Raw genomic sequence first — 27,161 nt, 5'->3', positions numbered from 1 at the left:
TGCACTATCTCACCACCCTTCCAGTACAGTTCCATCTCCCCTCCCCCACTGAAGAATGCTTGGGTGCTAGGTTCTGGTTCTGTTTTGATCCAGTCTTTCCCCTCCTTTCCTTGGATACCTGGGTTTCCACTGCAGCAAGCTTACTAGACAGACACAGTACTCATACATGAAAGGATGGCTTCGGAAGGAGGTAAGTCTGCTGGTGGTGGAGAGGTCCTGCCACCTGTTCAGGACATTGGGGATTCGTATTTGTTACTTTGGGAACAAGATCTTTGGGCTTAGAGGGATGTGAGACACTAGGTCCCACCAAAGACATCACACTTGGGAAGGTTGGGGGAGGAGTTTTGTTTTGTTTTTTTTTGGTTGTTTTTTAAAGCAGTACCTGGGGCTTGAACTCAGGGCCTGGGCACTGTCCCTGAGTGTCTTTTGCTCAAGGCTAGCACTCTACCACTTGAGCCTCAGCCCCACCTCCAGCTTTTTCTGTGTAGGTGGTACTGAGGAACTGATCCTAGGGCTTCATGCATGCTAGGCAGGCAGTCTACCACTAAGCCACCTTCCTAGCCTTGGAGGAGATTTTTACCATTAAGATTGGGGCTAGGGAAGCAGGAGGGCCTCCTAAAGGCTGAGGGGCCTGGAGGAAGCACACTGAGTACAGAGGAAGGACGGCAATCAGTAGGCAACTTGATCTGTGTGGCAGGGGCAGAGGTGTGTGTGGTGCTAGTGTGCAGAAGTTCCAGGAGAAGGCTGAGTTCCTGGGTCTTCAAGAAGCAGGAGGTTGGTCTTGGATTTTTATCAGTGAAAACAGAACTGGGTCCTGGGCTCTTGAGCGCTAGTCTTCATTTTTTTTTTTTGTGATTCCCAGGATTGCACTCAGGGCCTGGCTAGGCAAATGCCGGAGCACTGAGATGCACCTCAGCCCTTTGGGGAAGTCTTCCTTTCTTTTGGTACTGGATTTTTGAACTCGGGACTCTGGGCTTCCTAGGCAGGTGCTCTGTCACCTGGCCCCTCCTGCAGCCCTTTGGTTTTGTCAGTGTTTTTGTGCGTGGATCTACAGTTGGTCCTATTCCTGTTTCTCTTGCAGCTGGGGTCCCCAGTGTGAACCGCCACACCCAGGTTTTCATTGGCTGGCATGGGCCCTTCCTACTTTTTTACCCAGGCTGGGCTCAGTCAGCACGCCTCTGCTCTTAGCCTCATAGGTGTAAGTTGCCATGTCTAGCTTGGAGCACTCCTCCTTGGCCAGAGCCAGAAGTGGTAGGTTGCTCCAGCTGGGATGCCAACCAGGGCTTCCTTCCCTTTTGCCGAACTCAGGCCTGTTCCATTGCATTCAGTATTTGGCATCACTCCCAACTCTTATAGTGAGGTGGGTTGAATCTGTTTGTCTGTCTCCTGTGGCTTCTCCATGATCAGAAAATGGAGGCTGAGTGTTGTTGGCTTATCAGTGGAATGTTCTTTGTGAGGTGGGAGGAGAGTGCCATGAAGTTTGCATGTTTGGTTTGGGGAGATGCGGCTCCTGATGAGCCATGTTTGCATTGATGTGCTGGTCTCCTTGCCTGCACTCTACCTGATTCTTAGCACCAGCTCAAAGATGTGTTCCTAATGAGACCAAAATTTCTGATATTATGAGTTCCAAGCAGAAGGACTGCAGCTAGCCTTCATGGCCAGCAGTTACTTAACTAAAGCCCTGAATACTGCCCTCTTCCTACCAGCCTCCTTCACCATTTCCTGGTCCTTCTCTAATCCTTCCTGGCTGTGTGTAACAGTTTCTATGAACCAGACATCCTGGGTACTGTGTCCTGGGAACTGCCACAGATCATCTGGAGGCCAGCAGTGTCCATGCTTGTAGTTTCCGAGATGTCTGCTAGTGGATGGGTCTGGACTGTGAGCTCCCCGGGGCATCCCTCCTCTCCCAAAGTGCAGACAAGGGAAGAGAGGAGAACATAAGGAGCAACGGGAAAAGGAAGAGGAGAGGCTGGACCAATAATGTGTGTGTGTGTGTGTGTGTGATACTGGTTTGTTGTTTTTTTTTTTAACTCAAGGCTTTGTGCTTGCTAGGCAGGCACTATGCCATTACTCCTGCCCCCACCACAAGTCTGTCTCTTTCCCTCCCTTACTCCTTTCCTTTCTTTCCCTCCCTCCCTCCCTCTGCCTGCTTGCCTGCTTCCTTCCTTTCTTCCCTCCTTCCTTCCTTCCTTCCTTCGTTCCTTCTTTCCTTCCTTTTTGTGTCCAGTGCTGGTGCTTGAATTCAGGGCTGGTGTTCTCCACGTTCAACTTTTTGCTGGCTAATTGGAAACAAGAGTCTCACAAACTTTACTGCCTGGTCTGGCTTTGAACTAAAATATTCAGGAAGATCTCAGCTTCCTGAGTAGCTAAGATTACAGGTGTGAGTCACTACCAGCACCTCATTTGCTTAAGTTACTCTTCAGATAGGGTCTTAAACGTTTTGCTCTGGCTGGCTGGACCAACATCCTCTTGCCGCATAGCTGGAATCGCAAGGATGAAGCACCATTTACAGATGGGGTGGGGTGCCTGGGCCGGTAAGAACCAGGTCTGCCGCATCTCTGCCTCTCTCATAGCTGGGATTACAAGCATGTAGCAGTGTTTTTAAAACGTCTTCCTCCTTAAGGTCCCTGTAGGTGCCTTGAGATGGGATAGGACTTTTCCTGGACTTGTACCCTTGCTGCTTAGAGTCTGCAGTGGGCTATTTTCCCTGTATAGCAGGTGTTAGTTCAGTTCTGCATCTTAGTAAGCAACCTGCAGAGCTGACAAGTTATTACAGAAACTTTTAGAGGTGGTGAGTGGCTGGATCTATCATTTTGTGGAAGAAACATGGACAAATCTCCAGAGTATTAATTCTCACCTGTAAGTAAGGGACATCAAAATCACATGGGAACATTTACAGGCTACACAGGTTCTGGGTCTGTATCCCATCCTTTGTTGCTGCTCTGCTCCCTTAAGAACCGGTAGGACTTTGCTTACTTGGTTCCCCTTCTCTCTGTCTCAACAGCATCTCCACTGGTGGGCACGGACGGGGCCCCGAAGCCTGCTGCTGCCCAGTCTCCTTCCTCTGCGATTCCCCGTTCCCCTCCTGCTCCTGGCTCAGCCGACCAGCCACCCTGGGAGCCGTCTCCACAGCCCCCTGTGTCTTCAGGCAACCCATTGGTGTTCTCAGCTTTCCCCAACCCGCTGCTGGTGACAGGGGATGGAAGTGGGACTGGCAAGGTCATCGTCAAGGTCAAGACAGAAGGAGGGACCGCCGAGCCCTGTCAAACTCAGAATTTCATCCTCACTCCCACGGCCCTAGACTGGATTGCATCCAGGGCCCCCTGTGCAGCTTCTCCTCCTCTTCCTCCTCTTTCTCCTCCGCCTAAGGCGGTGGTCTCTAGTGGGAAGGCGGCTCTGTCCACACAGGCTGCTGGAGGGGGCCAGGAGGGCTCTTCGGTCTCCCCTCCTCAGGTTCCTCCACCGGTAGCCCACCTGGCTCCCATAGTGCCCCTGGAGAAGGCGTGGCCAGGGCTGCCGGGCACTAGCGGGGAAGGAGGGCCTGCACTGGGGGAACTTGCCCACGCGTCCAAGGGAGTGTATGAGAACTTCCGGCGCTGGCAGCGCTACAAAGCCCTGGCGCGGCAGCGCCTGCCCCAGAGCCCGGATGCTGAGGCGCTCTCCTGCTTTCTCATGTAAGCCTTCAGACACGAAGGGTAGACCTGGGGTCTGGTTATCTGGGAATACTGGAGGACAGTCCACAGCAAACTTTAAAGGTGCTGTCACCCCAGCCTTGCGACTGAGCTCTGGCTAGTATGGTACCACTTATTCACAGATGGGAAGACTGACACTCGAGTTGCCTGTCCTTCCTGAAGCAAGGAGTAGTGGCTGGAGCCGAGGTCTCTGACCCATGTCATTGCCCCCCACCACGCACTTCACTGGCTGCCCTTGGACACAGCGCTGAGTGGCCAGCCAGGGTAGCTGGGCCCTGACTCACTCCTGTGGGCAGCAGAGGACGGGGCCCAGCAGGCGGAGAGCTTTGCAGTCCTGCACGGGACATGTATCCTTTTGTCCCCCATTATCTAAAAAGGGGATGATTATACCTATCCCTGAGGTTGCTGAGGGTACTACAAGTGCCTGGCATAAAGAATGCATCATTATATAATAACTGTCTCATGCTGTATAAAAAGGCAGTCTTCAAGTCCAAAATGCCTTGCTTGAATGTACTTTAGTCAAGGAGCCTGGGATCATCTGCCATCTGTTGTCTTGACAGAGCAGTCATTCATCATCTAGGAAATTTTCTCTGTCTCCCAGCCAGACTGGTGTCTCTTTCAGCTGCTCCGCACCTTCTCTGTTTCATATAAACTTTGAAAAACTTACATCTCCCTTTTCTACTGACCCAACTCCTACAAGGATCTCCCCTCAAACCACCCAAACCTAGAGGCTTCCCTAACACCCTAGATGAAGCCTGTCTTTCTGAGTTTGCTTTCCCAGTGCAGCCCTGCGTTCTCCCCGAGGCTGGCCAGCTGAATTTTTTTTCTTTTGTTGGTCCTGGGCTTGAACTCTGGGCCTGGGCACTGTCCCTGAGCTCGTTAGCTCAAGGCTAGCACTCTACCAGTTGAGCCACAGTGCCACTTCCAGTTTTCTAGTGGCTAACTAGAGATAAGAGTCTCATGGACTTTCCTTCCTGGGCTGGCTTTGAACTACAATCCTCAGATCTCATCTCCCTGAGTAGCTAGGATGACAGGCGTGAGCCATTGGCACCCAGCTTAGCCAGCTGAATTTTTTTTTTTTTTTTTTTGGGGGTCTGGTCGTGGGGCCTGAACTCTGGGCCTGGGCACTGTCCCTCAGCTCTTCAGTTCAAAGCTAGCGCTCTACCACTTGAGCCACAGCGCCACTTTCAGCTTTTTTCTTTTTGCTTATGTGGTGCTGAGGAATCGAACAAGGCAAGCGCTCTACCACTGAGCCACCTTCCTAGCCCCAGCCAGCTGAATTTCTAACTCTCCAGCCAGTATGGCTTCTCATGGTTAGCAAGGGGCCCATTCAGTTTTGGTCCCACCCAACCCTTCTCATACCGGGGCACCAGCACGATCTCCACCAAGTGCAGCCCAGCCCCTCCTGCTGGTAAGCTGCCCCAGCTGACGGGTGTGGTCTTGTAGACCAGGCTCTTTGTACTCTGGATCAGAAAGGGGCCTGGAACCTTTTGAGGGTCAAATATTGTATCTGAAAACCCAAGGAATAAAATTACTGCCCATCTTTAAATGGAGGTTGGTTTGGGCTAGCAAACGACTGGAAAATACAAGGGTCTGAGCAGGATGACATCTGCTTGGTAGTGAATATCATTCATTTGCAACACAAGTGGTTCCCCCCCCCCCCCCATGTGTGCTAAAGATCACACTGAGAATTAGGGGTTGTGGCCCTGGCTGGTTTCAGTGGTTCTCAGTGGGAAGGAGGCAAGTATGGTAAGTGGCAGGGATTGGGAGGCTGCGGGCCAGCACAGAGCCATAGCTAGAGCCGAGGGGCCAGGTGTGCATGGAGGTAGGATTCAGGACGGGCATGGGGGACACACTTCTGAAACATGACTGACCTAATGGGGGTTTTAGCCCAGTGCTGCGTTCGCTGGCCCGGCTGAAGCCCACAATGACACTGGAGGAAGGCCTGCCAAGGGCCATGCAAGAGTGGGAGCGGACCAGCAACTTCGACCGGATGACCTTTTATGAGATGGCAGAGAAGTGAGTCTGATGGGCCCTGTTCCCCTGGGCGGGGGTGGAACCAAGGGTCTGGGCATAGGCCGGGGTCTCCGACATCCTTACTGCTTCTCCCCAACGTTGTCTCTGCTGTCACTCTGTCCCATCCCCTCTTTGGGAGTGGTCCTTGCCTTCAGATCTTGGACCTATGTGGAGGCCTTCCTGTGGAGGGTCTTAGGGTGTGCACTTTTTTTGGGGGGGGTCCGGTTGTGAGGCCTGTACTCTGGACCTGGGTGCTGTCCCTCAGCTTTTCAGCTCAAGGCTAGCGCTCTACCACTTGAGCCACAGCGCCACTTGCGGCTTTTTTCTTACGTGGTGCTGAGGAATCGAACCCAGGGCCTCATGCATGCAATGCAAGTGCTCTACCACTGGGCCACCTTCCCAGCCCCAGAGTGTGCACTTTGTAAGCTCAAGCAGCCTAGCTTTATGGATGTTGTCCTACCAGGCAGATTCATTTTTTACTGACCAGGTAGCAAGTGTTTATTGGCACAAAACTTTGGGGAGCAGCTTCTCCTTCAGCAATAGCGGTAAAAACAATCCTCCTCTCCCATGTCGGGGAGGAGTTGATCGGGGCACGGAAGGCCTGGCAGGAGTGGCTTCCTGGCTCTTCAACCTCATTTCTCCAGGACTGTCTTTGGCTGAAGAATAGTGGAGTGAACCTTTAGTCAGTGCACTGCCGACTGAGGAGGCCGAGGCACTCCAGCACAGGCATTTAGGCCAGCCCGGGGAATCTGCAAACAGTTCCTAAACTAAGGACCAGGAATGCTTTCCTCCAAGCTTAGCCCCCATTTTCTCTCCAAATCTCCTGAACTCATCACCCCCTAGGTTTACCCTCCACGGCCTGATCTATCCAGAGAGCTCAGATCTCGGCACTCTCCTTTCATTGCTGGAAGCTGCCTTGGTTGCAGCTCCGGGCCCTGTTTCAGTCTACAGGTGTCATCCTTTCCATTTGTAGACTGGGGCAGGCAAAGCTTTTATGAGAAGCCTCCGCCCCGGCCTTCACACAGGTCTGAATTAGATCACCTGTAGTCCATATTGCTGCGTACACTCCATGAGCCTGAGACAGCGGTGGTGAACATAAAAATTCTCCTCACTTCTCAGTGTGTCTCCTGCGTGGCCACTGAGGGGCAATATGGTGGCCTCACAGAGCTTCCCAGATTGGTGGAGGTACCTGTGGGTGGCTCTCCCCTGGCTGACTTAGCCAGGCCTCTGCCCTGCCTGGCCATGCTGGGCTGCTGGCAGGGCTCTCTTCAGCAGTCTGTGCTGTCTGCCCTTTGCAGGTTCATGGAGTTTGAGGCTGAGGAGGAGCTGCAGATGCAGAAGGCACAGACAAATGGCTCTCAGGGCCAGCCTCCTTCAGCTCCTCTGAAAGTGGATGCTCCAGGGCCCCTCACCCCTGAGGTGTGTCCGCAGCCAGGTAAGGGTGCCCAGTTCCCACAGAGCGAAGAGCAAGCTGGATGTGAGGCGGGCACAGGCCGGCTAGAGACCAGGGAGGCTTTGCCTGCCCCTGCCACCTGTTCCAGGAGTCATTCTACAGTGCCTTGATTGTCCATGTCCCTCTGTCCCAAACTAGATACTGGTCTAGGACAGGTAAGCAAAGTCTTCTGTGTTAGGAGGCCCTCCTGTCTCGCCTGCCTATGAAGGTGGGGTTTCTTGGAAATGCAGTGTGTGGAGATGGTGTGTGACCTTGTGACACACTTCAGCTTTACATCCATGATGGCACTTCCTTATGACAGTTTTTTTTTGTCAGTTGTGGGGCCTGAGCTCTGGGCCTGGGTGTTGTCCCTCAGCTCTAGGCTAGCGCTCTACCACTTGAGCTACAGCGCCACTTCTGGCTTTTTCTGCTTATGTAGTGCTGAGGAATTGAACCCAGGACCTCATGCATGCAAGGCAAGCACTCTACCACTGAGCCACCTTCCCAGCCCCTTCCTCATGACAGTTTGATATAGCAGGACCTGTTTCTCTGTAACCAGATTGCTGCTCCTACGAGCAGAGATAGGAGGTAGAAGCAAAGGCTTCTGTTCTCTGCCCTCAGTGTACATCCCAAAGAAGGCTGCCTCTAAGACTCGGGCTCCCCGCCGGCGGCAGCGCAGACCCCAGAGGCCTCCAGCTCCCGAGGCACCCAAGGAGATCCCACCAGAAGCTGTAAAAGAGTACATGGACATCATGGAAGGGCTGGTGGGAAGCCACTCTGACAATGGGGAGTCGGGTGGAAGACACAAAGAGGAAGGACAGCAGGATGAAGGAATATATCCTGATGCGAGCCTCCTCAGCTACATGGACGAACTGTGTTCTCAGGAGGTCTTTGTCTCCAAGGTGGGCTGGGCCCTCACAGCTGCTCTCTTGCTGTCCTTGGGAGTTGTGCTCGGTGGGCAGCAGTAGGGTGCATTCTGGAACTGAGAAATGGGTTGGTGCACACTTAGTAGCTGTTGGTAGTCATGGTGGATGAGCTCCAGGGTGGGGATAGGGTGTGCATCCGGGGCCATCTCTGGAGGCCTTTACTCAGAGGTCATCTGTGAAGAGGTACACCACTCTCCCTTCTGTCCCCAGGTGGAGGCTGTTATCCACCCTCAATTTCTGGCAGACCTGCTGTCCCCAGAACAACAGAGGGATCCTTTGGCCTTAACTGAGGAGCTGGAGCAAGAGGAAGGGCTCACAATTGCCCAGGTAAGCAGCAGAAAAGCAGCTCGCATGGTTTTGTCCAGCCCTGTCTGGTCTATATGGTGTGGCTCTAGAGGAACAGTTCCAGTAACTCCTTCAGTTCTTTCCTGAAGATGATTCGGTATAAACTCAATGGCTCAAGTCACAAAAAGACAGGGAGACAGGTGAGCACCCCGGCTTGTAGCTACGTGGAAGGATGAGACTTGAAAAGGTTCGTGAGACTCCCTTCTCAACCCATTTGGGCACAGCGGAGCGTGCCTGACGTCTTGAGCCATGCAGGAGGCTGAGATGCAGAAGATGATGGTGTTGGGTCAGCCAGAGGAGAAAAGTCCACAAGACTATCTCCGTGGAAAAGAATGGACTCAGTGGCTCTTGCCTGCCATCCCAGCGCGAATGGGACCTGCCTGCAAGTAGGCAGGCAGTGGCCATCAGTCTGCAGCTTGAGGAGCAATAACTGTGCTGCAATACCTTTAAAACTAAGACTGAGGCGTGCTCAGCAGTACAATGCCAGCCTAGCCCGCACAAGGGCCCTGCATTCAAACTGCCCACCGGGAACAGAACAAAACAGGAAGAGCTGCCATCTCTCTGTGATAGTATCACTTAGACCACTTTCTTTTCTGCCCTGCCCTGCCCATATGCCATCTCCTACCACCCACTCAGCCCCTTCTCACAAACACATGTAGAGCTGGTGTCCTCTGCTCTCTTCCAGCTGGTCCAGAAGCGCCTCTCTGCTTTAGAAGAGGAAGATGCACAGGCACCTCCAAGTTGCAGTGGAGCTCTGTCGGACTCGAGTCCTTCTGTTTCTGATGAGGATGAAGATGGGGGTGGGTGGCCTCGGCCCTCATCAGGGCCACGGGCAGCTGCGGGCACCGTTCGCTCCGGAAAGGTTGCTTCTTCAGGCAAGCAGGCAAGAGAAAAGCCTGGTAGGCAGGAGCGAACCCGAAGTGGACCCAGGGGAGTGCGTGGGGGTGAGAACACCCCACCCCCCTGTGGCTGGAAGCCACAGCCAGGACTTGCAGCTTCACAGGGGGTGCGGCCCGCCTCGGGTGTGGAGGGAAGAGGGTCCAGCGAGGTTGTAAGCCAACTACCTCCGCCTCAGGATGGCCACCAGGGAGAGGGCAAGTCCCTTGGGCCCTGCCTGAGGGCTGGCAGGACTTCAGAGGCGTTGCCTGTTTGCTGGCAGGAGGGGCCCTGTCCTGCAAGAGTCCCCAGTGTGGATCTCGGGCTCACAGCACCCACTGCTGTGCAAGGACAGGGGTTAGAAAAGCATGTGCTGGGCCTGCAGACAGGACAGCAGATGGAGCCACCTCGTGAACCTCCTCGAAGGACAGCGGCTTTAGCAGTATCTCAGGAAGGCTCTTCAGGAGCCATGTGGAAGGATTATGACCAGAAGCCTCCCCCTGGAGTAGCCAGGGACCAGGAAAGGGCTCTCAGCCCAGGACTTTGGCTGAGCAGTGAGGTAGATACGGTAGGCTTCCAAATGGAAGAGGTCATAGGGAGCTTCCAAGATGGGGCGTGTATAGTTGAGCACCCAGCACGAGAGTCCACAGGCAGCTTCCCTTTGGCTCACGGAGAAACCACAGCACCCGGGGAGGCAGGGTGTGCTGTGGCTCCCAGGCGGGGTGCAGATGCCACAGCTGCCATAGAAAAGAGCAATGGCTGCAGCTCACCAGAACCACTGGTGGACAACCGCCTGGATTTGATGCCCAAAGAAGATAAGGACCAGAGCCTTGAGACTCTCCAGGACCCCAGTGACCTGTGGGCTGACAGTTGCTCCCCGCTGCTGGAGAGCACTGACGTCTCCTCCCTGGAGCCTTCCAAAGATGCCCTGCTGTCTGCATACCACGACAGTCTGTTCATTGTGGGGACCCCGGATGCCTTCCTCCCTCAGATGCCCAGCCAGGACTCGGAGAGCAGAGGCAACCCCTTCTCTCCTCTGCTGGAAACCGTGGAGCATGTCAGCACTCTAGATGTCTCAGATTACTGTGGCCTCCAATTAAGGGGCAGCAAGGATTTTGATTCTTATGACTTCCAAGAAGAGAGGAGGGAAGACAGCTGCCTGTCCAAGTGTGATGACCTTGTTCTTTTACAAGACAGTCTAGAGCCCTATGTGCCCAGGACTCTCAGCTCCCCACCACTCCCTAGTCCTGGGAGCACTTCCCCGAGGTGGGAAGGCGGGGAGGCGTTAGCTCTGAGAGGGATCTGTATTAGTGAAACACGTGACTCACTGGATGGGGCCAAGGGCAGGGAGGAAGAGGAGGAGGAAGAGGAGGGAGAGGATGAGCAACTCTCCAACTTCGCTTACCTCTTGGCCTCGAAACTCAGCCTGTCTCCACGGGGGCGTCCCCTCGGTACTCAACCAGCCTCTGGAGGTCATGGCATCCAGACAACATCCCAGCTCTCGGCCGAGGCTAGGGGCCTGGGCCAGCTCCCACGCCCTGCCACCATGTCTGAGAAGCAAGGCCTGGCCGGAGGGTCAGCCTCAGCTGTGAGGAGACCCCAGCCAGGAATTCAACTTGGAGCCCGTGGGGAGAAACCCCCGGCACAGCCTTCACCACCTCGGAAAAGGCGGGGCGACAGTCACGCCACTGGCAGAAGAAAGAAGCGGCGCCGTAGCCAGGTGTAAACAGGACCGTCTTACCCCACCTGCCAGTCCCCAAGGGCGGCTGCCCTAGGGATTTCACCGCTGCTGTTTGCCGCCTGAGAAGCCCTGTGGGTCCCGGGCTGCACGGCTGTGCTAGGGAGCCTGGTGGGAGGCCAGACTGGCTAGGTTGGTTGTGACTGGTTCCTGTAGTTGGAAGGGGGAAGGACTTTTGGAAGGAGCTGTGTGAAAAAAGATCATAAAGGATTTTTCTTTTGGATTGTTCTCGCTGTGTCCTTTTGAGTGTTTGCTGCACTGGGCAGGATCCTATGAAAGCAGACAGGGTAGTTACAGATTCTATGGATGAAGAAACTGTCGCCCCCAGGCCCGGTCCTGGTTCCTGCAGCATCCTCTGGGCTGGCAACTAGCTTTCATGCTGTGCCCAAAGGTCTTTTTTTTTTAATCCCTTCTTTGCCACATGAGGACGTACTGCTGAGGAGTTCCCTATGACTCTAGAAAGGGGAAGGTGCTTTTTGACCTGTCACATCTCTAAGCAGACATCTAATTTCCTCAAGCAAATCAGCTCTTGATGTGTGTCCAGACATAGCCCCTTCAGGGGCCATTTCTTTGCTGAAGAGGTTAGGCAGGGAGGAGTGCTTGCCCTCAGCTCACAGTGTGTCAGGGGAACTCTCTCCATGGAACGGCAGTAAGCTGTTTTTCAATCTTTACTGGGAACAGAACAAGGGATGGGCTGAAGGTTCATGGGGAAGCTGTACTGGGAGGAGAGAGGCCTCTGCAATATCTATACAGGAAAGCAGGCTTTCCATCCCAGAGCAGAGAACTCACCCTGCAGTTGCCTGACACTGGCCTCTGGAACTTTCTCAGATCTCCACTGAGCACCCCACAGCTGTTCATTCCTTTCCTTCCAAACTAATATCAATGTCACTGAACCCATTTTTTAAATATATATATATTTATATATAAAATAGTTTCTTACAAAAATTAAAACCAACTTAAAATAAACATTGATAACGAAAAGCAAACCAGAGCAGAGATGGGACTGAGGCGTAGGGCGGTCCCCAGCGCTGTCCTGAGTGCGGGGCTGGATCTGAGCTGAGGGAGGAGGCGCGAGAGGCCCAGGCGCACACGCGAGGTGGGGGGAGGCACGGGCACTCGGGGCAGGCCCAGGCGCATGGGGGAGGCCCAGGCACGGGGGGGGGGGGGGGGGGGGGGGGGGGGGGGGGGGAAGGAAGGGAAGGCCGGGGTGCATGGGGGAGGCCCAGGCACGGGGGGGGGGGGGGGGGGGGGGGGAAGGCCGGGGCGCATGGGGGAGGCCCAGGCATGGGGGGGGGGGGGGAGGGAAGGCCGGGGCGCATGGGGGAGGCCCAGGCACGGGGGGGAGGAGGGAAGGCCGGGGCACATGGGAGAGGCCCAGGCGATCAGTCGCCCTTGGGCTTGGGTGCTTGCAGAGTCCCGTTGGCCAGCGCCGTGGGGCTGCCCGGGGTCAAGGCGTTTGGTATCTGGGAGATGCTGTGAGGCTTGTGGGGGGGGCGCAGGTAGGTACTGAAGAGCTTCCCATAGAGAGGGTCGTGAAGGGAAAACTTCTGGAACTCATCTGGATAAAGAGTGAGAAAAGAGGTAAAAGGGCCCAAGAGTGAAGAAAAGGACGACTGCCCTTTCAGACAGAGCCTGGCTCCTCCCAGCTGTCTGCCTTCTCAAGTCCAGGTTTGTGTTCTACCTCTTTTCCAAATTTATCTCGTAGAGACCCTGGCCCTGGCACAGGCCTCAGCCTTGCTCCCTCCTAACCTGGTACTTTCTGCTTCCCATGGCTGAGCAGCAACTCACAGAGGGAGAGGCCTCGGCTGGGTCCTGGCCGGCAGAGCTCAGCGTGCAGCATGGCAGCAGCAGGGTGGGGTGAGCCCAACAGCAGGTGCAGGATGGTGCTGAAGCCGTCTTTACACAGCAGGCGACCAGATCCCTCTGCCTGCTCCTCAGCAAACAGCTTGGGCAAGACAGGGATGCCAGTCAGGTGCACAGGCCTCCACAGGCTCCTACTCTTCCACTGGCACGCTCGGACCTGTGGGCCCTTCTCTGCAGGAGAACTGGAAGCTTCCTAGCTTCCACCTGCTGGTTCCCACCTCCGCCTCCACACAGCGATGCTGGGTGCAACCGAAGGCTGCGTGGCACTGGCAGGACATGAGACGCTGCTGACTACAGCCACGGGGAATGACACCCCACAGATGTCTGGGGTGGACGTCCACTGACCCCGGGTACCTCGAAGGCCAGACGAGTCAGCTCCTCCAGGCTCCTGCCACCGTCCAGAGCCGCTAGTGCCAAAGCCACATTTCGGAAGTCCACCAAACCCTTGGCATCCTGCAGGGTCAAAGGAAAACCAGTTACCAGGGAGCCTCAAAACCTCCTCTTCCCTTGTGGTCTCTCTCGGCGGCTCCTCTCACCAGGCGTGACCTTGTGACCACTCTGCTCAGAACCCAGTCCTGGGGAATTCTGAAGTTACCATCAGGTTTCTGACATACCAGAGGAGGGCATTTCTGGTCCCTAAGCTGGACAGACTGGTTCTCTCACAACAGCCTCTGTGGGAGAACTGGTCCAGCAAAAGGAGGTGGGGGGGGGGGGGACAATGGCCTAATTTCTTATAGAAAATTCAAATTCCAGTGGGATTCATGTTGTACCGGCTGCCCAAGGACTCCACACTGCTGCTCTGGAGCAGGTTTTATGCAGCCCAGTCTGGGCCTCTAACTTGACATTCCTTCAAGTGTTGGGATTACAGGTGTAGATGTGTGTGTGTGTGTGTGTACATGCACACATATGCACCCATACACAAGCATCAGATCTCTCCTGGGATTACTGGTGTGAGTGCATCAGGATGCACTGTATCTCTCTAGCATCCTTGAGAGGATGTTGACAGCCACAATGCATCTTGAGAAAAGTGCCTTTAGGAAGACTAGGGAATAGCTCAGTGGTGCAACACTTAACATGTTCGAGGTCCTGGGTTTGGTCCCTGGCCCTAGGAGAGTGGAGGAGGAAACGCCCTGTAACTAATGCTGGCTGTTACAACCTTTAACGGTCATCTTCTAGTTGGTGGTGTAGACTATGCCTGTAGTCTCAGCACCTCAGCAGGCTGAGGTAGGAAGACCCTGAGCCTCAGACTGTACACTAGCCTGGGCATCATGAGAACCCTCCTTCCAAAAGAAAGAAAAAACAAAAAATAACAAGAATTATACATTATACTTAACCTGGGAAATACAGTTACATCACAGGAAATACAGTGTGCCAAGATTCTTGAGTCAGCTGAGGAAATCGCTTAGAGAAGCTACAGAATATGCAAAAAAGAAATCTGCCCAAGTATTGCACATCCTTGTGGGTCTCCCATTCTCCAGGTCTAACCGGTGCAGAAGTGATTCTTCCACACCACTCCCCCACCTCGCCCACCTGACTCCTGAGACTCATTCTGTGTCCTACACCTCTCCAAGTTCTCAGCTTTGCCAGTCCCTAAAGTGGCATCAGAAACTGATGGGGTTCACTGATGGGCCCTTCCCTTTTCCTCCTCTGTGATCACAGTGCTCGGGATATGTGGAGCAGCTGTCTAGCACACACTCGGCTGGGTGGCCAACAGGATGCCAGGGAACTCAGAGGCAGGCTAGCCTGGAGTGCGTCCTGGCTCTGAGCTCCGCTCTGCTCTCTTTACCTGCTGGAAGTAGCTGAAGGCACCAGCCACTGTCTGGGGGTCCGAGAGCTGCAGCTGCCTGGCGAACTCCCCCTGGCTGATCATCCGGCTCCTGCCCGGCTCTGCTCCCGCATCCACACAGCCAGGGGACAGCCTGCAAGGCAGGAGTTGAAGGCTCAGAGCTCAGTGTCCTCCAGATGCCCCGCACAACAGGGCCCTGGCACCACACCAGGATAAACAGGGCATAGGTTTAGCTGCCTAGTTTAGTTTTTCCCGTGGTGGTGCTGGGGATAGAACCCAGAGCTTCACCAAGGCTGGACGAGCACCAAGCCCCTCCCCAGCCTCTCAACGGCTGCATCTCTGAGAGAATGCTGAGCCCCCCCTTTGCACTCTTCTTCCCTACACGGCACACCCTTCATTTTCCTGCTCTTTTTGTTTTGGTATGGGGACTGTGCATGCTAGCAGGCACTCTACCATTTGAGCCAGAGTCCTTTTATTTGTATTTGGCTTTTGAGATAGGTCTTGGATAACTTTGTAGTTTGGACTTGAACTGCAGTCCTCTTGCCAGTACCTCCAAGTATCGGATTATTCACCAACTAGTGAATGTCCTTTCTTTCTTCCTTCCTTCCTTTCTCCGTCATGGGGCTTGAACTCTGGGCCTGGGCGCTGTCCCTCAGCTCTTCAGCTCAAGGCTAGCACTCTACCACTTGAGCCACAGCGCCACTTCCGGCTTTTTTCTTTTTGTTTATGTGGTGCTAAGGAATCGAACCCAGGGCCTCAGACATGCAAGGCAAGCACTTTACCACTGAGCTACCTTCCCAGCGCCCCCCCCCCCCCAGGCCAAAGTTGTAAAGTTCATTTTTCTACATAACGTCTTGTACATCTCATTGTTGCAATGGGTCCACCTGTATCCCTATTTAAACAATTTTTTTTCCCCTTCTCCTCCACAAAGTATACCAACATCAAATACAGTGAAAACAGGGGTTATATCATGGGGGAGGGACATAGAAAGCAACAAAGAAATCATCTTATAAATGTGTTAGAAACAATCGCAAGAAAGAAAAAAACATTTGAATCCTTATCTTGGGGTTCATTTCACCTAACATCAACTTATCTGACTTTTTCTGCTTGTCTCAGACATATACTAGTAATTGCAAATAAGGGAAACCATGGGACCTATGTTTCCTTGGGCCTGGCTTACTTCACTTAATATAATTTTTTCAAGTCTTTCCATTTCGTAACAAATGCGGCAATGTCATTCTTTCTGATGGAGGCATAGAATTCCATTGTGTATATATACCACATTTTCTTGATCCATTCCTCTACTGAGGGGCATCTGGGTTGGTTCCATATTTTAGCTATGGTAAATAATGCTGTAACAAACATAGTTGTGCTGGTAGCTTTAGCATGGCTGCCCCCCCCCCTTTTTTAACCCTGCTGTATATCACCGCTAAAACAACAATAAAGTAATAATAAAGAATTTCCTTCTTCTACTTCGCACCCTCCCTCCACTTATGTTCTCAATTTGTGATGCCCTCATCTCTGAAGCCACTTACCCAGCCTTCCGAAGCACCTTGCCCAGTTCCCAGAGCTGTGGCTCCAATGCTACCTTCAGCCGACCTACCACAACCACAGGCAAGCTTCCTACAAACTCACATTCAGTGGCTGGAATGCCCAGAGCTCTAGAAGACAAAGAATGGAGACAGGAAGGGAGCAGAAGACGCTTCTGAGTATGCATCAGAGGCTCAGGCCGTCCGAGGACAGCTCAGGCACCTTTACCTTTCTCTCCTCCGTTTCAGTGGTCCCCTCCCCCGCCCCCTCCTTCTCCTGCCTTATCTTTGCTCTCTGGCCTTTTGTCGGCTCCAGGAAACGCTCTGTGGTGCACTCACTGTGCCATGACCCTCTGGACATTGTTGGCATACAGGGTGGGGTCTCTGCTCTCCTCGGGGCTGGGCTGGTACACGGGGAGGAACTGAAATAGAACCTGCAAGATGAGTGCCCACCCCCGCATTCCCCGAAGCGCTGGGGACCTGTGACGCCCTTCTCCCACCCCACAACCACGGTCCTACCTCCACATCCACGAAGCTGCAGGGCTGGGCTGCTGTGAGCCAGAGGACTTTGAGTCTAAGAGGAGACAGACCACCATGTTCACCAGCCACTAAGCGGGGGACAGACTGTCATGTGCCCCTTCTCTAAGCATGGGCTCTTCCTGTTCTAAGAGACAGTAGAAGTTCTGCCCATGATTCAAACGTGGACCCTAGCCACATTCCTGGCCATGTTGAGTGCACACACACTTGGGAGACTTTGAGAAAGGCCAGAAGTGTGGAAAGAGGGAAGTGTAGCAGGGGTACAGCAGAGGGAGGGCAAAGAGCCAAGGCTTGCCAAGGCTGGTGGCTTTCCCAAAGGGGCAGCCGAGGGTACGCCACACAGGGAGCGTGGAGAAGCCATGGCTGCAGTAGGAGCGGCGGGCGGAGAGCCAGGCTGTGCTAGATCATTGGGAAATGGGCTTCTCCACCAGAGGCCGCTCCGTCCTGCCCTGAGAAAGACCATGTATCCCTTCTGCATATCAGAATTTGGGCGAGGAGTTCTCTGATGGACCTCGCTGCCCAACCTCACTCAGGACCCAGAACTCACACTCCGGGGCCTCTCCATGCCCAGCTGGTGGTGTCCTAGGGGAAAAACAGAGGGAGGGGTGGGGGACACAGTTCATTATCCATCTATACCCCCCCACCCCCTGCACCCCCCCCCTCAGGGACAGGGCATTACCATCTACCCCCCCTCACAGGGACAGGGCATTACCCATCTACCCCCCCTCACAGGGACAGGGCATTACCATCTACCCCCCCTCACAGGGACAGGACATTACCATCTACCCCCCCTCACAAGGACAGGAATTACCATCTACCCCCCTCACAGGGACAGGTCATTACCATCTACCCCCCCTCACAGGGACAGGTCATTACCATCTACCCCCCTCACAGGGACAGGGCATTACCATCTACCCCCCTCACAGGGACAGGTCATTACCATCTACCCCCCTCACAGGGACAGGTCATTACCATCTACCCCCCTCACAGGGACAGGTCATTACCATCTATCCCCCTCACAGGGACAGGACATTACCATCTACCCCCCCTCAGGGACAGGTCATTACCATCTACCCCCCTCACAGGGACAGGTCATTACCATCTACCCCCCCTCACAGGGACAGGTCATTACCATCTACCCCCCCTCACAGGGACAGGACATTACCATCTACCCCCCCTCACAGGGACAGGTCATTACCATTTACCCCCCCCCCTCACAGGGACAGGACATTACCATCTACCCCCCCTCACAGGGACAGGACATTACCATCTATACCCCCCTCACAGGGACAGGACATTACCATCTACCCCCCCTCACAGGGACAGGACATTACCATCTACCCCCCCTCACAGGGACAGGACATTACCATCTACCCCCCTCACAGGGACAGGTCATTACCATCTATACCCCCCTCACAGGGACAGGTCATTACCATCTATACCCCCCTCACAGGGACAGGTCATTACCATCTACCCCCCTCACAGGAACAGGTCATTACCATCTATACCCCCCTCACAGGGACAGGTCATTACCATCTATCCTCCTCACAGGAACAGGTCATTACCATCTACCCCCCTCACAGGGACAGGACATTACCATCTACCCCCCCTCACAGGGACAGGACATTACCCATCTACCCCCCTCACAGGGACAGGTCATTACCATCTACCCCCCCTCACAGGGACAGGGCATTACCATCTATACCCCCCTCACAGGGACAGGGCATTACCATCTATCCTCCTCACAGGAACAGGTCATTACCATCTACCCCCCTCACAGGGACAGGACATTACCATCTACCCCCCCTCACAGGGACAGGACATTACCCATCTACCCCCCTCACAGGGACAGGTCATTACCATCTACCCCCCCTCACAGGGACAGGTCATTACCATCTACCCCCCCTCACAGGGACAGGACATTACCATCTACCCCCCCTCACAGGGACAGGTCATTACCATTTACCCCCCCCCCTCACAGGGACAGGACATTACCATCTACCCCCCCTCACAGGGACAGGACATTACCATCTATACCCCCCTCACAGGGACAGGACATTACCATCTACCCCCCCTCACAGGGACAGGACATTACCATCTACCCCCCCTCACAGGGACAGGACATTACCATCTACCCCCCTCACAGGGACAGGTCATTACCATCTATACCCCCCTCACAGGGACAGGTCATTACCATCTATACCCCCCTCACAGGGACAGGTCATTACCATCTACCCCCCTCACAGGAACAGGTCATTACCATCTATACCCCCCTCACAGGGACAGGTCATTACCATCTATCCTCCTCACAGGAACAGGTCATTACCATCTACCCCCCTCACAGGGACAGGACATTACCATCTACCCCCCCTCACAGGGACAGGACATTACCCATCTACCCCCCTCACAGGGACAGGTCATTACCATCTACCCCCCCTCACAGGGACAGGGCATTACCATTTACCCCCCTCACAGGGACAGGGCATTACCATCTACCCCCCCCCCCCAGGGAGGCCCAAAGGCTCCCACTTATTCCCACTGGTGTGGGCACATACTCCTCCGTTATAGGCTTTCTTGGACTAAGACTTACCACACTGTTGGGGTAACGGATGAGGACAGGCTGCACAGGCACCCCTGCGATGAAGGCCCCTATCCCACCCCACCCCAGACAGAGGTGAATGCACAGCAGGAGTGAGGGGCAGTTCACAGCAGGATTCTGGCTGCATGCCACTCATTTGTAGTTTTTTTTTTCCTTTTTCTTTCTTTTTCTGCTGGTCCTGGGGCTTGAACTCAGGGCCTGGGCGTTGTCCCTAAGCCCCTTTACTCAAGATTAGTGGTCTCCTACTTGAGCCACAGTGCCACTTCCAGCTTTTTCCATGATTAATTGGACTTTCCTGCTTGGGCTGGGTCTGAACTGTGATCCTAAGGTGGCAGCTTCCTCAGTAGGTAGGATTGCAGGTATGAGCCACCTATCCCCAACTCCCATTTGTAGTTTTCTGACTCCTCAATTGTCAGCACTAGGCAGGGGTTCTCTGTCCCTCTTTCTCCCTGGGACCCTATTATCCTTCCACGGTCCCGTTATTCCTCCCTGAGCCCAGGCTCCCTTCCCATAGCCTTCCCTCCCACCAGCCTTTCCAGTACCTGGTTTGAACTTAAGCAAAGCCTTCTTGTTGGAACACGTGCCTTCAGGAAAGAACAGAACCTGGGAAGAAAACCCAAGCGCAGGGTGAGGGGGGCAGGGGAGCCCCGCTGTGCGCAGGGGGAGGGGGCAGGGGGAGGGGGCAGGGGAGCCCCGCTGTGCGCAGGGGGAGGGGGCAGGGGAGCCCCGCTGTGCGCAGGGGGAGGGGGCAGGGGAGCCCCGCTGTGCGCAGGGGGAGGGGGCAGGGGGAGGCACTCGGCTCCAGGGGAGGCCCAAGGCCTTACCCACCTGAGGCCACTTCCCTCCCGAGGTGGCTCGCCTGCGGACCTCCTCCACTACGCGGCGGCGGGAGGCCGGGTCGTGCCGTGACACCAGGATGGCTTGGTTGAACCGCAGAAGGGCTGGTGGGGAAGGGGTAGGGTGGGTGAGAGCAGTCTGGCAGCCTTCCCTTCCTCGCGGATTGAGCCCGCCCCGGTCCGCCGGGCCGCCATCCGCTCCCGTGCTGCGGGAGCTCTCACCTCCAATGACCGGCACGGACAGGTTCTCGGCCCGCGACACCACCTTGGGCAGGTCGCAGGGCAGAAGGACGATGGGGTCGAAGAAGGTGGAGTGCGGGGCGGCCACCAGCACCGGGGCCTGCAGGCGGGAGGCGCGCCGGCCGCGCACGCGGATGCGGAGGAAGCCCAGCAGGAAGAAGAGCAGGCGGCTCAGGCCCAGCACCCCGTTGTGGCACAGGGTCCTGCGGGCGAGGGCGCGGTCGGCGCGGGCCGGGGGGTGGACGGGCCGGGGGGGGGGGGGGGGCGCACCGAGCGGGGAGGGGCGGGCCGGGGGGGGGGCGCCCCGGGCCGGGGGGGGGCGGCGCGGGCCGGGGGGTGGACGGGCCGGGGGGGGGGGGCGCACCGAGCGGGGAGGGGCGGGCCGGGGGGGGGGGGGCGCCCCGGGCCGGGGGGGGCGGCGCGGGCCGGGGGGGGGGGGGCGGCGCGGGCCGGGGAGGGGGGGGCGCACCGAGCGGGGGGGGGGCGGGCTGGGGGGGGGCGGCGCGGGCCGGGGGGGGCGGGCGGGGGGCGGGCGGCGCGGGCCGGGGAGGGGGGGCGCACCGAGCGGGGAGGGGGGGGGCGGGCCGGGGGTGGGCGGCGCGGGCCGGGGGGGGGGGGGAGGGGGCGGATTCCCCGCCAGGCGCCGTGCCGAGCCGGGACGGGGTGGGGGGTGGGGTGGGGTGGGATGGGATGCCCGCCCGGGACCCCGCGCCCGCCGGGCAGGCGGGGGTCCGGGGACCCCACTCACTTCCTCCACCCGGTAATCGGCTCCCGCAGCTGCTCCTCCGTCAGCCCCGCGACCTGCAGCCACGCGAAGGGCCAGAGGAGGAAGAGGACGACGAAGGCCAGGAGCACGCGGAGCGGGGCGAGCAGCAGCCCCAGGAGGCAGAACTGCGGGGCGGGCGCGCGTGAGGGGCGGCCCGGAGCTCCCGCGCCCGAGGTCACAGAGGTCACGGGATGCCGGCCCGCGGCGGCCCCGCCGGGGAGGTCGAGGTAGCCTGGGGTGCGGCGGGAGCTCCGGCCGCGCGCAGCCCCCGCACCCTCGGGGCTCTGCCGCCGGAGCCGGCGATGCGGGGGGCCGCTCCACCGGGACGGGGTTGCCGGGAGCCGGGGCGGGGGCCGTACGCGGAGCGGCGGGCTCGGGCCTCCCCGGCCTCGCCGGCCTCGCCGCGCACCTGGCCGCCCGGCCCCCACAGCAGGCCCGCGCCCTGGGCCCGGCCGGGGCCGCGTGCGGGCTGCGGCCCACAGCCGCCTTCCGAGTCCCGCAGCGCTGCCGCGCCGGCTCCATCCCGCGGCCTCGTCCCCGCGCCCGCCCGCCCGCGAGCCCCGGCCCCCGCCCGCCCCGCACCTTCACCCTCTGGAGGCGGGAGAGCCGCAGCTCGTGCACGAAGGGGTTGGGGGGCGCCGGGGGCCCGGGGTCGGGGTCGGGCTCGAGGGGGGCCCGGCCCCCCGGGCTTCCCTGGCGCATGGCGGGAGGAGGTGCAGGGAGGCCGCGGCCCCCGCTCCGGCCCCGCTCCGGGCCCCGCTCCGCAGCACCGCGGCGGCTCCGGCGGCGGCGGCGGCTCCGGCGGCGGCGCGTTGGCCGCGGCCCCGCCCGGCGCGGCCGAGAGGCGGAGGCGGAGGCGGAGGCGGGGCAGGGGCGTGGCTCGCGGGGGGCGTGGCTCGCGGGGGCGGGGCGGGTCTCGCGGGGCGTGGCTCGCGGGGCCGGGGCGGGGCGCAGATCCAGCCGCGGTCCTCTGCGGGCCCCGCTGCCCTGCGCTCCCGGCGTCCCCGCGCGGGTCAGGCGGAGCGACCCGGCCTCGCTGCGGGGCGCCGCTGTGGACCCCTCGTTTCCTCCCGGCCGCGCGGCGCGCACCCCAGGCCTGTCAGCGCGCTTCCTGAGCGCGGCCGCGGAGAGGCGCGGGGCGGCGGGGCGGGCGGCGGGGCGGCGGGGCGGGCGGCGGGGCTGCGGGGCGGCGGGGCGGGGCGGGGCGGGCGGCGGGGCGGCGGGGCGGGGCGGGCGGGGCGGCGGGGCGGCCGGGCGGGGCGGGCGGCGGGGCGGCGGGCGGCGGGGCGGGCGGCGGGGCGGGCGGGCGGCGGGGCGGCGGGGCGGGGCGGGCGGGCGGCGGGGCGGGCGGCGGGGCGGCGGGGCGGGGCGGCGGGGCGGCGGGGCGGGGCGGGCGGCGGGGCGGGCGGCGGGGCGGCGGGGCGGGGCGGCGGGGCGGGGCGGGCGGGCGGCGGGGCGGCGGGGCGGGGCGGGCGGGCGGCGGGGCGGCGGGGCGGGGCGGCGGGGGCGGCGGGGCGGGGCGGGCGGCGGGGCGGGCGGCTGCCCCTCCGCGACCCAGGAGCCTTCCTCCTCCCGCCGCGCGTCCGGTTCTGTCTGTCAGCATCCGGTTCTGTCTGTCAGCGTCCGGTTCTGTCAGCGTCCGGTTCTGTCAGCGTCCGGTTCTGTCAGCGTCCGGTTCTGTCTGTCAGCGTCCGGTTCTGTCAGCGTCCGGTTCTGTCAGCGTCCGGTTCTGTCTGTCAGCGTCCGGTTCTGTCTTTCAGCGTCCGGTTCTGTCTGTCAGCGTCCGGTTCTGTCTGTCAGCGTCCGGTTCTGTCTGTCAGCGTCCGGTTCTGCCAGTGCCCCGCTGCCCCGCGGGCCCTGCCGCCCCTGCGCCCGGCCCCTCCGCGCCGGCCAGGCCCCGGCCCGGCCTCACCGGGACCTCCGCACCGCCTCGCCCGCGGGCGGCCCGGTCTCCGGTTCTGTCCTCCGGAAGGAGGCTTTGGGACCGAGGCGAGCAGTGCCCGAGCTGCCCACGCCCGTGCGGCCGCTGCCCATCTCGGATCGGCCCGGGCTCGGTGCCCGGGCTCGTCCCCTCGGTCAGGGCTGTCGGTCCGCCCGCCTCGCGGAGGCCTGGCGGGCCCTCCGGTAGCGTCCGCGCCTCTGCGGAAGGCGAATTAAAGCCCCTCAAGGAGGCCGGGCCGAGCCGCTCCGCCGGGATCCCCGCTCCTCCCGAGGCTGAGTTCGAAGCCAGCCTGCGCAGGGTCCCGAGTGTGGCCTAGGCAGAGGTTCGCAGCCGAGCCCCAGGCCCTGATGCCAAGGTCCAGAGCAAGAGAAGGTGAAGGCCTTGGGCGCCACAGCTCCCCGCCCGGGCTGGGCAGACCCCGTCTTCCCTTGTGGGGGTGCAGGCTAGCTACAGGAGAGAAGCAGGGTGTGGGGGGGGGGCTGAGGGGCGGGGGAGGCGCTCCAGGGTATTCCTATACGTTATTCCGAAGTTAAAATTATGAGGGGGCTGGAGGCATGGCTTAACTGGTAGAGAGCCAGCCCTGGGCTTGAGCAATAACAATCAGCAAAAAGCTAGACTGGAGGGGTAGCTCAAGTGGTAGAGTGCCAGCCAAAGAAGCACAAGGCCCTGGCAAAAACAAAAACAAAACATGTACGGAGGGAGCCAAGATAGCACAAAACGGGAAGTGGCGAGGAGCCAAGAGGAGCCTGGATTAGATGCCATTTCCGTCGCTGGACTTCCATCTTCCAGAGCTGTACATACAGGTGAGTTACTCAGCTGCTAAGGCAGTGTGTTAACCTAAGAGGACTAACACATTTTAGTTTTTTAGTCCAGGCTGTTCTATAATCTTTTATAAAATCAATCAGAAGATTTGATGTCTGATAGGGACAAAAATACAAGAAGTGGCATAAGTGTATAAATATTGGTAATGCTAATGGAAGGAGAGTTGACCACTTTCTAATGCTACTTGCGAGAGCCTCAGAGGGTAAATGAAGCTGATGGTTGGCTCTAGTATTCTAAAAACAATTATTATTATTTTAAATGCCTGTAGACAATAATAATTAAAAATAAATCTAGAAATACAAGTTTTTCCTCAGTGTTGGGAATTTAGACCAGGAGGACCTGGTGTATTCTAGGCAATTATACTGAACCTGGCTTATATCTCCAGCTGTAAAATAATAGATTCTGTGTCTGTGTGTGCACACATGCGCACACATGTGCTCGCCAGTGTGCTAGTCCTGGGTCTTGAACTCAGGGCCTGAGTGCTGTCTCTGAGCTTTTTGCCCAAGGCTAGCACTCTACCACAGGAGCCACAGTTCAACTTCCGGCTTCTTTTGATGCTTAATTAGTGATAAGAGTCTCACAGACTTTCTTGCCAGTGCTGGCTTGGTACCTTGATCCTCTGATCTCAGACTTCTGAGTAGCTAGGATTAAAGGCATGAGCCATGAGGCCCTTCCCCAAGGATTTTAAGAAAACAGAGTAGTTAACAAAGGAGAAAGCTTTTTTAAAAAATTTTTTATTGTGAAAATACTGTACAGAGGGGTTACAATTACATGGGCAATATAATGAGTACATTTCTTATCAAGCATTGTAGCCTCCTCTTTTGTTTCCCCTTCCCATCCCTTCCCAGCCTCCCCCCACCCCCCCCCCACCCAAGGAGAAAGCTTGTATAATACAAAGTCACAACCGAGGTACTATAGGAATATACAAATACATCTAACAATCTTCCTATGTATGGCAATGTTCACTATCTTTTTTGGCTTTTAGCACTCAGTAAATTTATCGTGTGCATAGTTAATTTATATTTGCTATGAAGTGTCAGGAAAAGACAGGCAAACAAAGTCAAACCCCACTAACGCTTAGGCCAGCCAGTGAACAGTGAGCACTCTAGAGTTCTCATGTCTACCTTGAGCAGGGACCATGCTGATCTTTCTGGGTCTTCCAGTATTAGCCGATGAACACTAACTTGGAAAGTCTTGATGCTAATTTCTAATTCTCTGTGGTGCTGGCAGAACCCTTGTTGGTGTGTCTGGACTGGGTCTCAGTTCCTTCCTTCTTTCTTTCTTTCTTGTCAGTCATGGGTCTTGAACTCTGGGCCTGGACATTGTCCTAACACTTGAGTTATAGCACCACTTCCAGTTTTCTGGTGGTTCATTGGAGATAAGAGTCTCATGGACTTTCCTGCCCAGGCTGGCTTTGAGCCACAATCCTCAGATCTCAGCCTCCTGAGTAACTAGGATGACAGACATGAGCCACCAGTGCCCAGCTGGGTCTCTGTTCTGTTACCTTCACTCGCTCCTCTCCATAGCCTGTGTGAGCCTAGCTACTGCCCAGCTCTCCAGCCCAGCATGCGCTCTTCCCGGTTCCTTCAGGTCTAGTCTGCAGGGAGCAGCCCCCGAGGCTCTGCACTGGGCCTGCCCGGCTCTCACACCCCAAAGAGCATGCTCTGATGCCAGCTTCATCCGTAAGAAATGTGGATGTGCCAAGGACATAATCCAGTGCCTCTCCAGAGTGTGAAGATGGAGGAAAGGAGTGGAACTCTGTGTCAGCTCAGGGCCTGGCATTGCTCTTTGTTTCTGGAATGGTGTTGGTGGGATTCCAAATGTTCTTAGTCTCTCCCCCATGCTTTGCTGACCACTTGTCACTCACAGACGAACCCCCATGCCATATTGACTGTTGGTCATTCTCAAAAGTGACACTAGGTGGCAGTTGCACTCTACCCAAATCACCCCACAGCTCTCTTAAGAGCAAATTCCTGCTTTGCTATGAATACAGTGACCACACCTACTTGCTGAAAAGCAGCCAGGCTACTTTGGTGACAATCACCATGCCGGGGTCAGAAATCGTGCTATGGCTGCACGTGCTGGCACATGCCTGTAATTGTAGCTACTCCAGATAGAGAGACAGGAAGGCCGGAGTGTGAGGCCAGTCCAGGTAAAGGTGATGAGAACCTGCTCAAATGCAAAACAAACAGAAAAGGACTAGGGGCTTGGCTTGGGGCAGAATATGCCTAGCAGGGTAGAAGCCCTGGGTTCTGGCCCCAGCCCAAGGCTGGTCTCCCCTGGAGTAGGCAGGGTCTGCAGGTAGGACTATGGAGAGTGACCATACTAATGAGAATACGTTTGTTACCAAGCAGTACTGCTGGGCAAGGAACATGGCTTAGTGGGAAAGGGCTTGCCTAGATGACACCCCGGGTTTGATTCCTTGGTACCACATAAACACAATGTGTAAATACATTTATTTGTCATAAAAGAACACAGTAATGGCCAAGCGGAGCTAAGTGCTCTTCACAAGTTATCCAGATGAACACCCACAGCAGCTTGATGGTGTGGAATTGCTGATCTAGGTTTGCAGAGGCCCCTGAAGCTGAGGGCAGGGAGGTGTTCAAGTTCTCCCCTCGTGAGAAGAAGATTCTCAAGCACAGGCTCTGAAATGCTCCTGGAAATGGCTCTGTGGGTGCCAGCCGTGCTGAAGGAATGGAGCCAAAGCTGGGTGCTGTCCCGGGAGAGGTGACTCTGCTCTGAGAGGTCGGGGCTGATGCAGGGCACAGACCTGCTGCATGGCTGTGGAGTGTGGGCCCCAAGGCACTGAGCAAGCCCTAGATGGTTCTTTGCCAACAGTGAAACCAGGTTTGGAACACATTTTTGTCTTTTTTTTTTCTTTTTGTTGGTTGTGGGGCATGAACGCTGGGCCTGGGCGATGTCCCTCAGCTCTTCAGCTCAAGGCAAGCCCTCTACCACTTGAGCGACAGTGCCACTTCTGGCTTTTCCTGCTTATGTGGTGCTGAAAAACCAAACCCAGGGCCTCATGCATACAAGGCAAGCACTCTACCACTGAGCCACCTTCCCAGCCCCTGGAACACTTTCTTAAAGAGAACGCATGTTGTAATTGGTGGAACAGTGCTCTTGTATAGAAAACAAGAGTCTTAAACCCCTAAACCCCACAAAAAAAGGACCACAAATGGTTCTTACTACAAGCAGAGCAACAACGAAGCAACA

General features: G+C 57.0%; 2 protein-coding genes across 2 annotated transcripts; one reads left to right on the top strand and one right to left on the bottom strand.

Annotated features, from left to right (window-relative positions):
- Window positions 1–174: 174 nt before the first annotated feature.
- Nutm1 (NUT midline carcinoma family member 1) lies at window positions 175–11,131 on the top strand. The gene is made up of 7 exons (XM_042687743.1): window positions 175–190; window positions 3,005–3,674; window positions 5,583–5,711; window positions 7,007–7,143; window positions 7,762–8,042; window positions 8,277–8,393; window positions 9,097–11,131. Exons 1-7 carry the CDS (start codon window positions 175–177, stop codon window positions 11,011–11,013), a joined length of 3,267 nt encoding a protein of 1,088 aa, XP_042543677.1. The 3' UTR covers window positions 11,014–11,131.
- A 1,204-nt stretch (window positions 11,132–12,335) lies between these two features.
- On the bottom strand, window positions 12,336–21,954 carry Lpcat4 (lysophosphatidylcholine acyltransferase 4). Its single transcript, XM_042687679.1, has 14 exons — window positions 21,764–21,954; window positions 21,164–21,306; window positions 20,398–20,618; window positions 20,168–20,280; window positions 19,882–19,942; window positions 19,331–19,389; window positions 17,288–17,322; window positions 16,723–16,777; window positions 16,543–16,625; window positions 16,210–16,335; window positions 14,675–14,807; window positions 13,243–13,341; window positions 12,814–12,970; window positions 12,336–12,583 (listed from the first exon to the last, which is right to left on the bottom strand). Exons 1-14 carry the CDS (start codon window positions 21,881–21,883, stop codon window positions 12,408–12,410), a joined length of 1,581 nt encoding a protein of 526 aa, XP_042543613.1. The 5' UTR covers window positions 21,884–21,954; the 3' UTR covers window positions 12,336–12,407.
- Window positions 21,955–27,161: the final 5,207 nt, after the last annotated feature.

The sequence above is a fragment of the Dipodomys spectabilis genome, unplaced genomic scaffold, assembly GCF_019054845.1.
Source record: "Dipodomys spectabilis isolate Male_0828 unplaced genomic scaffold, ASM1905484v1 ptg000108l, whole genome shotgun sequence".
NCBI classification, from domain to species: Eukaryota; Metazoa; Chordata; class Mammalia; order Rodentia; family Heteromyidae; genus Dipodomys; species Dipodomys spectabilis.
Note: the sequence above shows the minus strand (reverse complement) of the source record. Positions and strands in the feature narration are given on the sequence as shown.

Excerpts from the sequence above, each read along its gene's own strand:
- Nutm1 (XM_042687743.1), top strand. Across the intron at positions 3,675-5,582 it reads GCGCTCTCCTGCTTTCTCAT|CCCAGTGCTGCGTTCGCTGG; the intron begins GTAAGCCTTCAG and ends TGGGGGTTTTAG. Across the intron at positions 7,144-7,761 it reads TGAGGTGTGTCCGCAGCCAG|TGTACATCCCAAAGAAGGCT; the intron begins GTAAGGGTGCCC and ends CTCTGCCCTCAG.
- Lpcat4 (XM_042687679.1), bottom strand. The coding sequence starts at position 21,883 with ATGCGCCAGGGAAGCCCGGGGGGCCGGGCCCCCCTCGAGCCCGACCCC. Across the intron at positions 21,307-21,763 it reads CCCGCCTCCAGAGGGTGAAG|TTCTGCCTCCTGGGGCTGCT; the intron begins GTGCGGGGCGGG and ends CCCGCCCCGCAG. Across the intron at positions 14,808-16,209 it reads AAGGTGCTTCGGAAGGCTGG|GCTGTCCCCTGGCTGTGTGG; the intron begins GTAAGTGGCTTC and ends CCTGCCTTGCAG.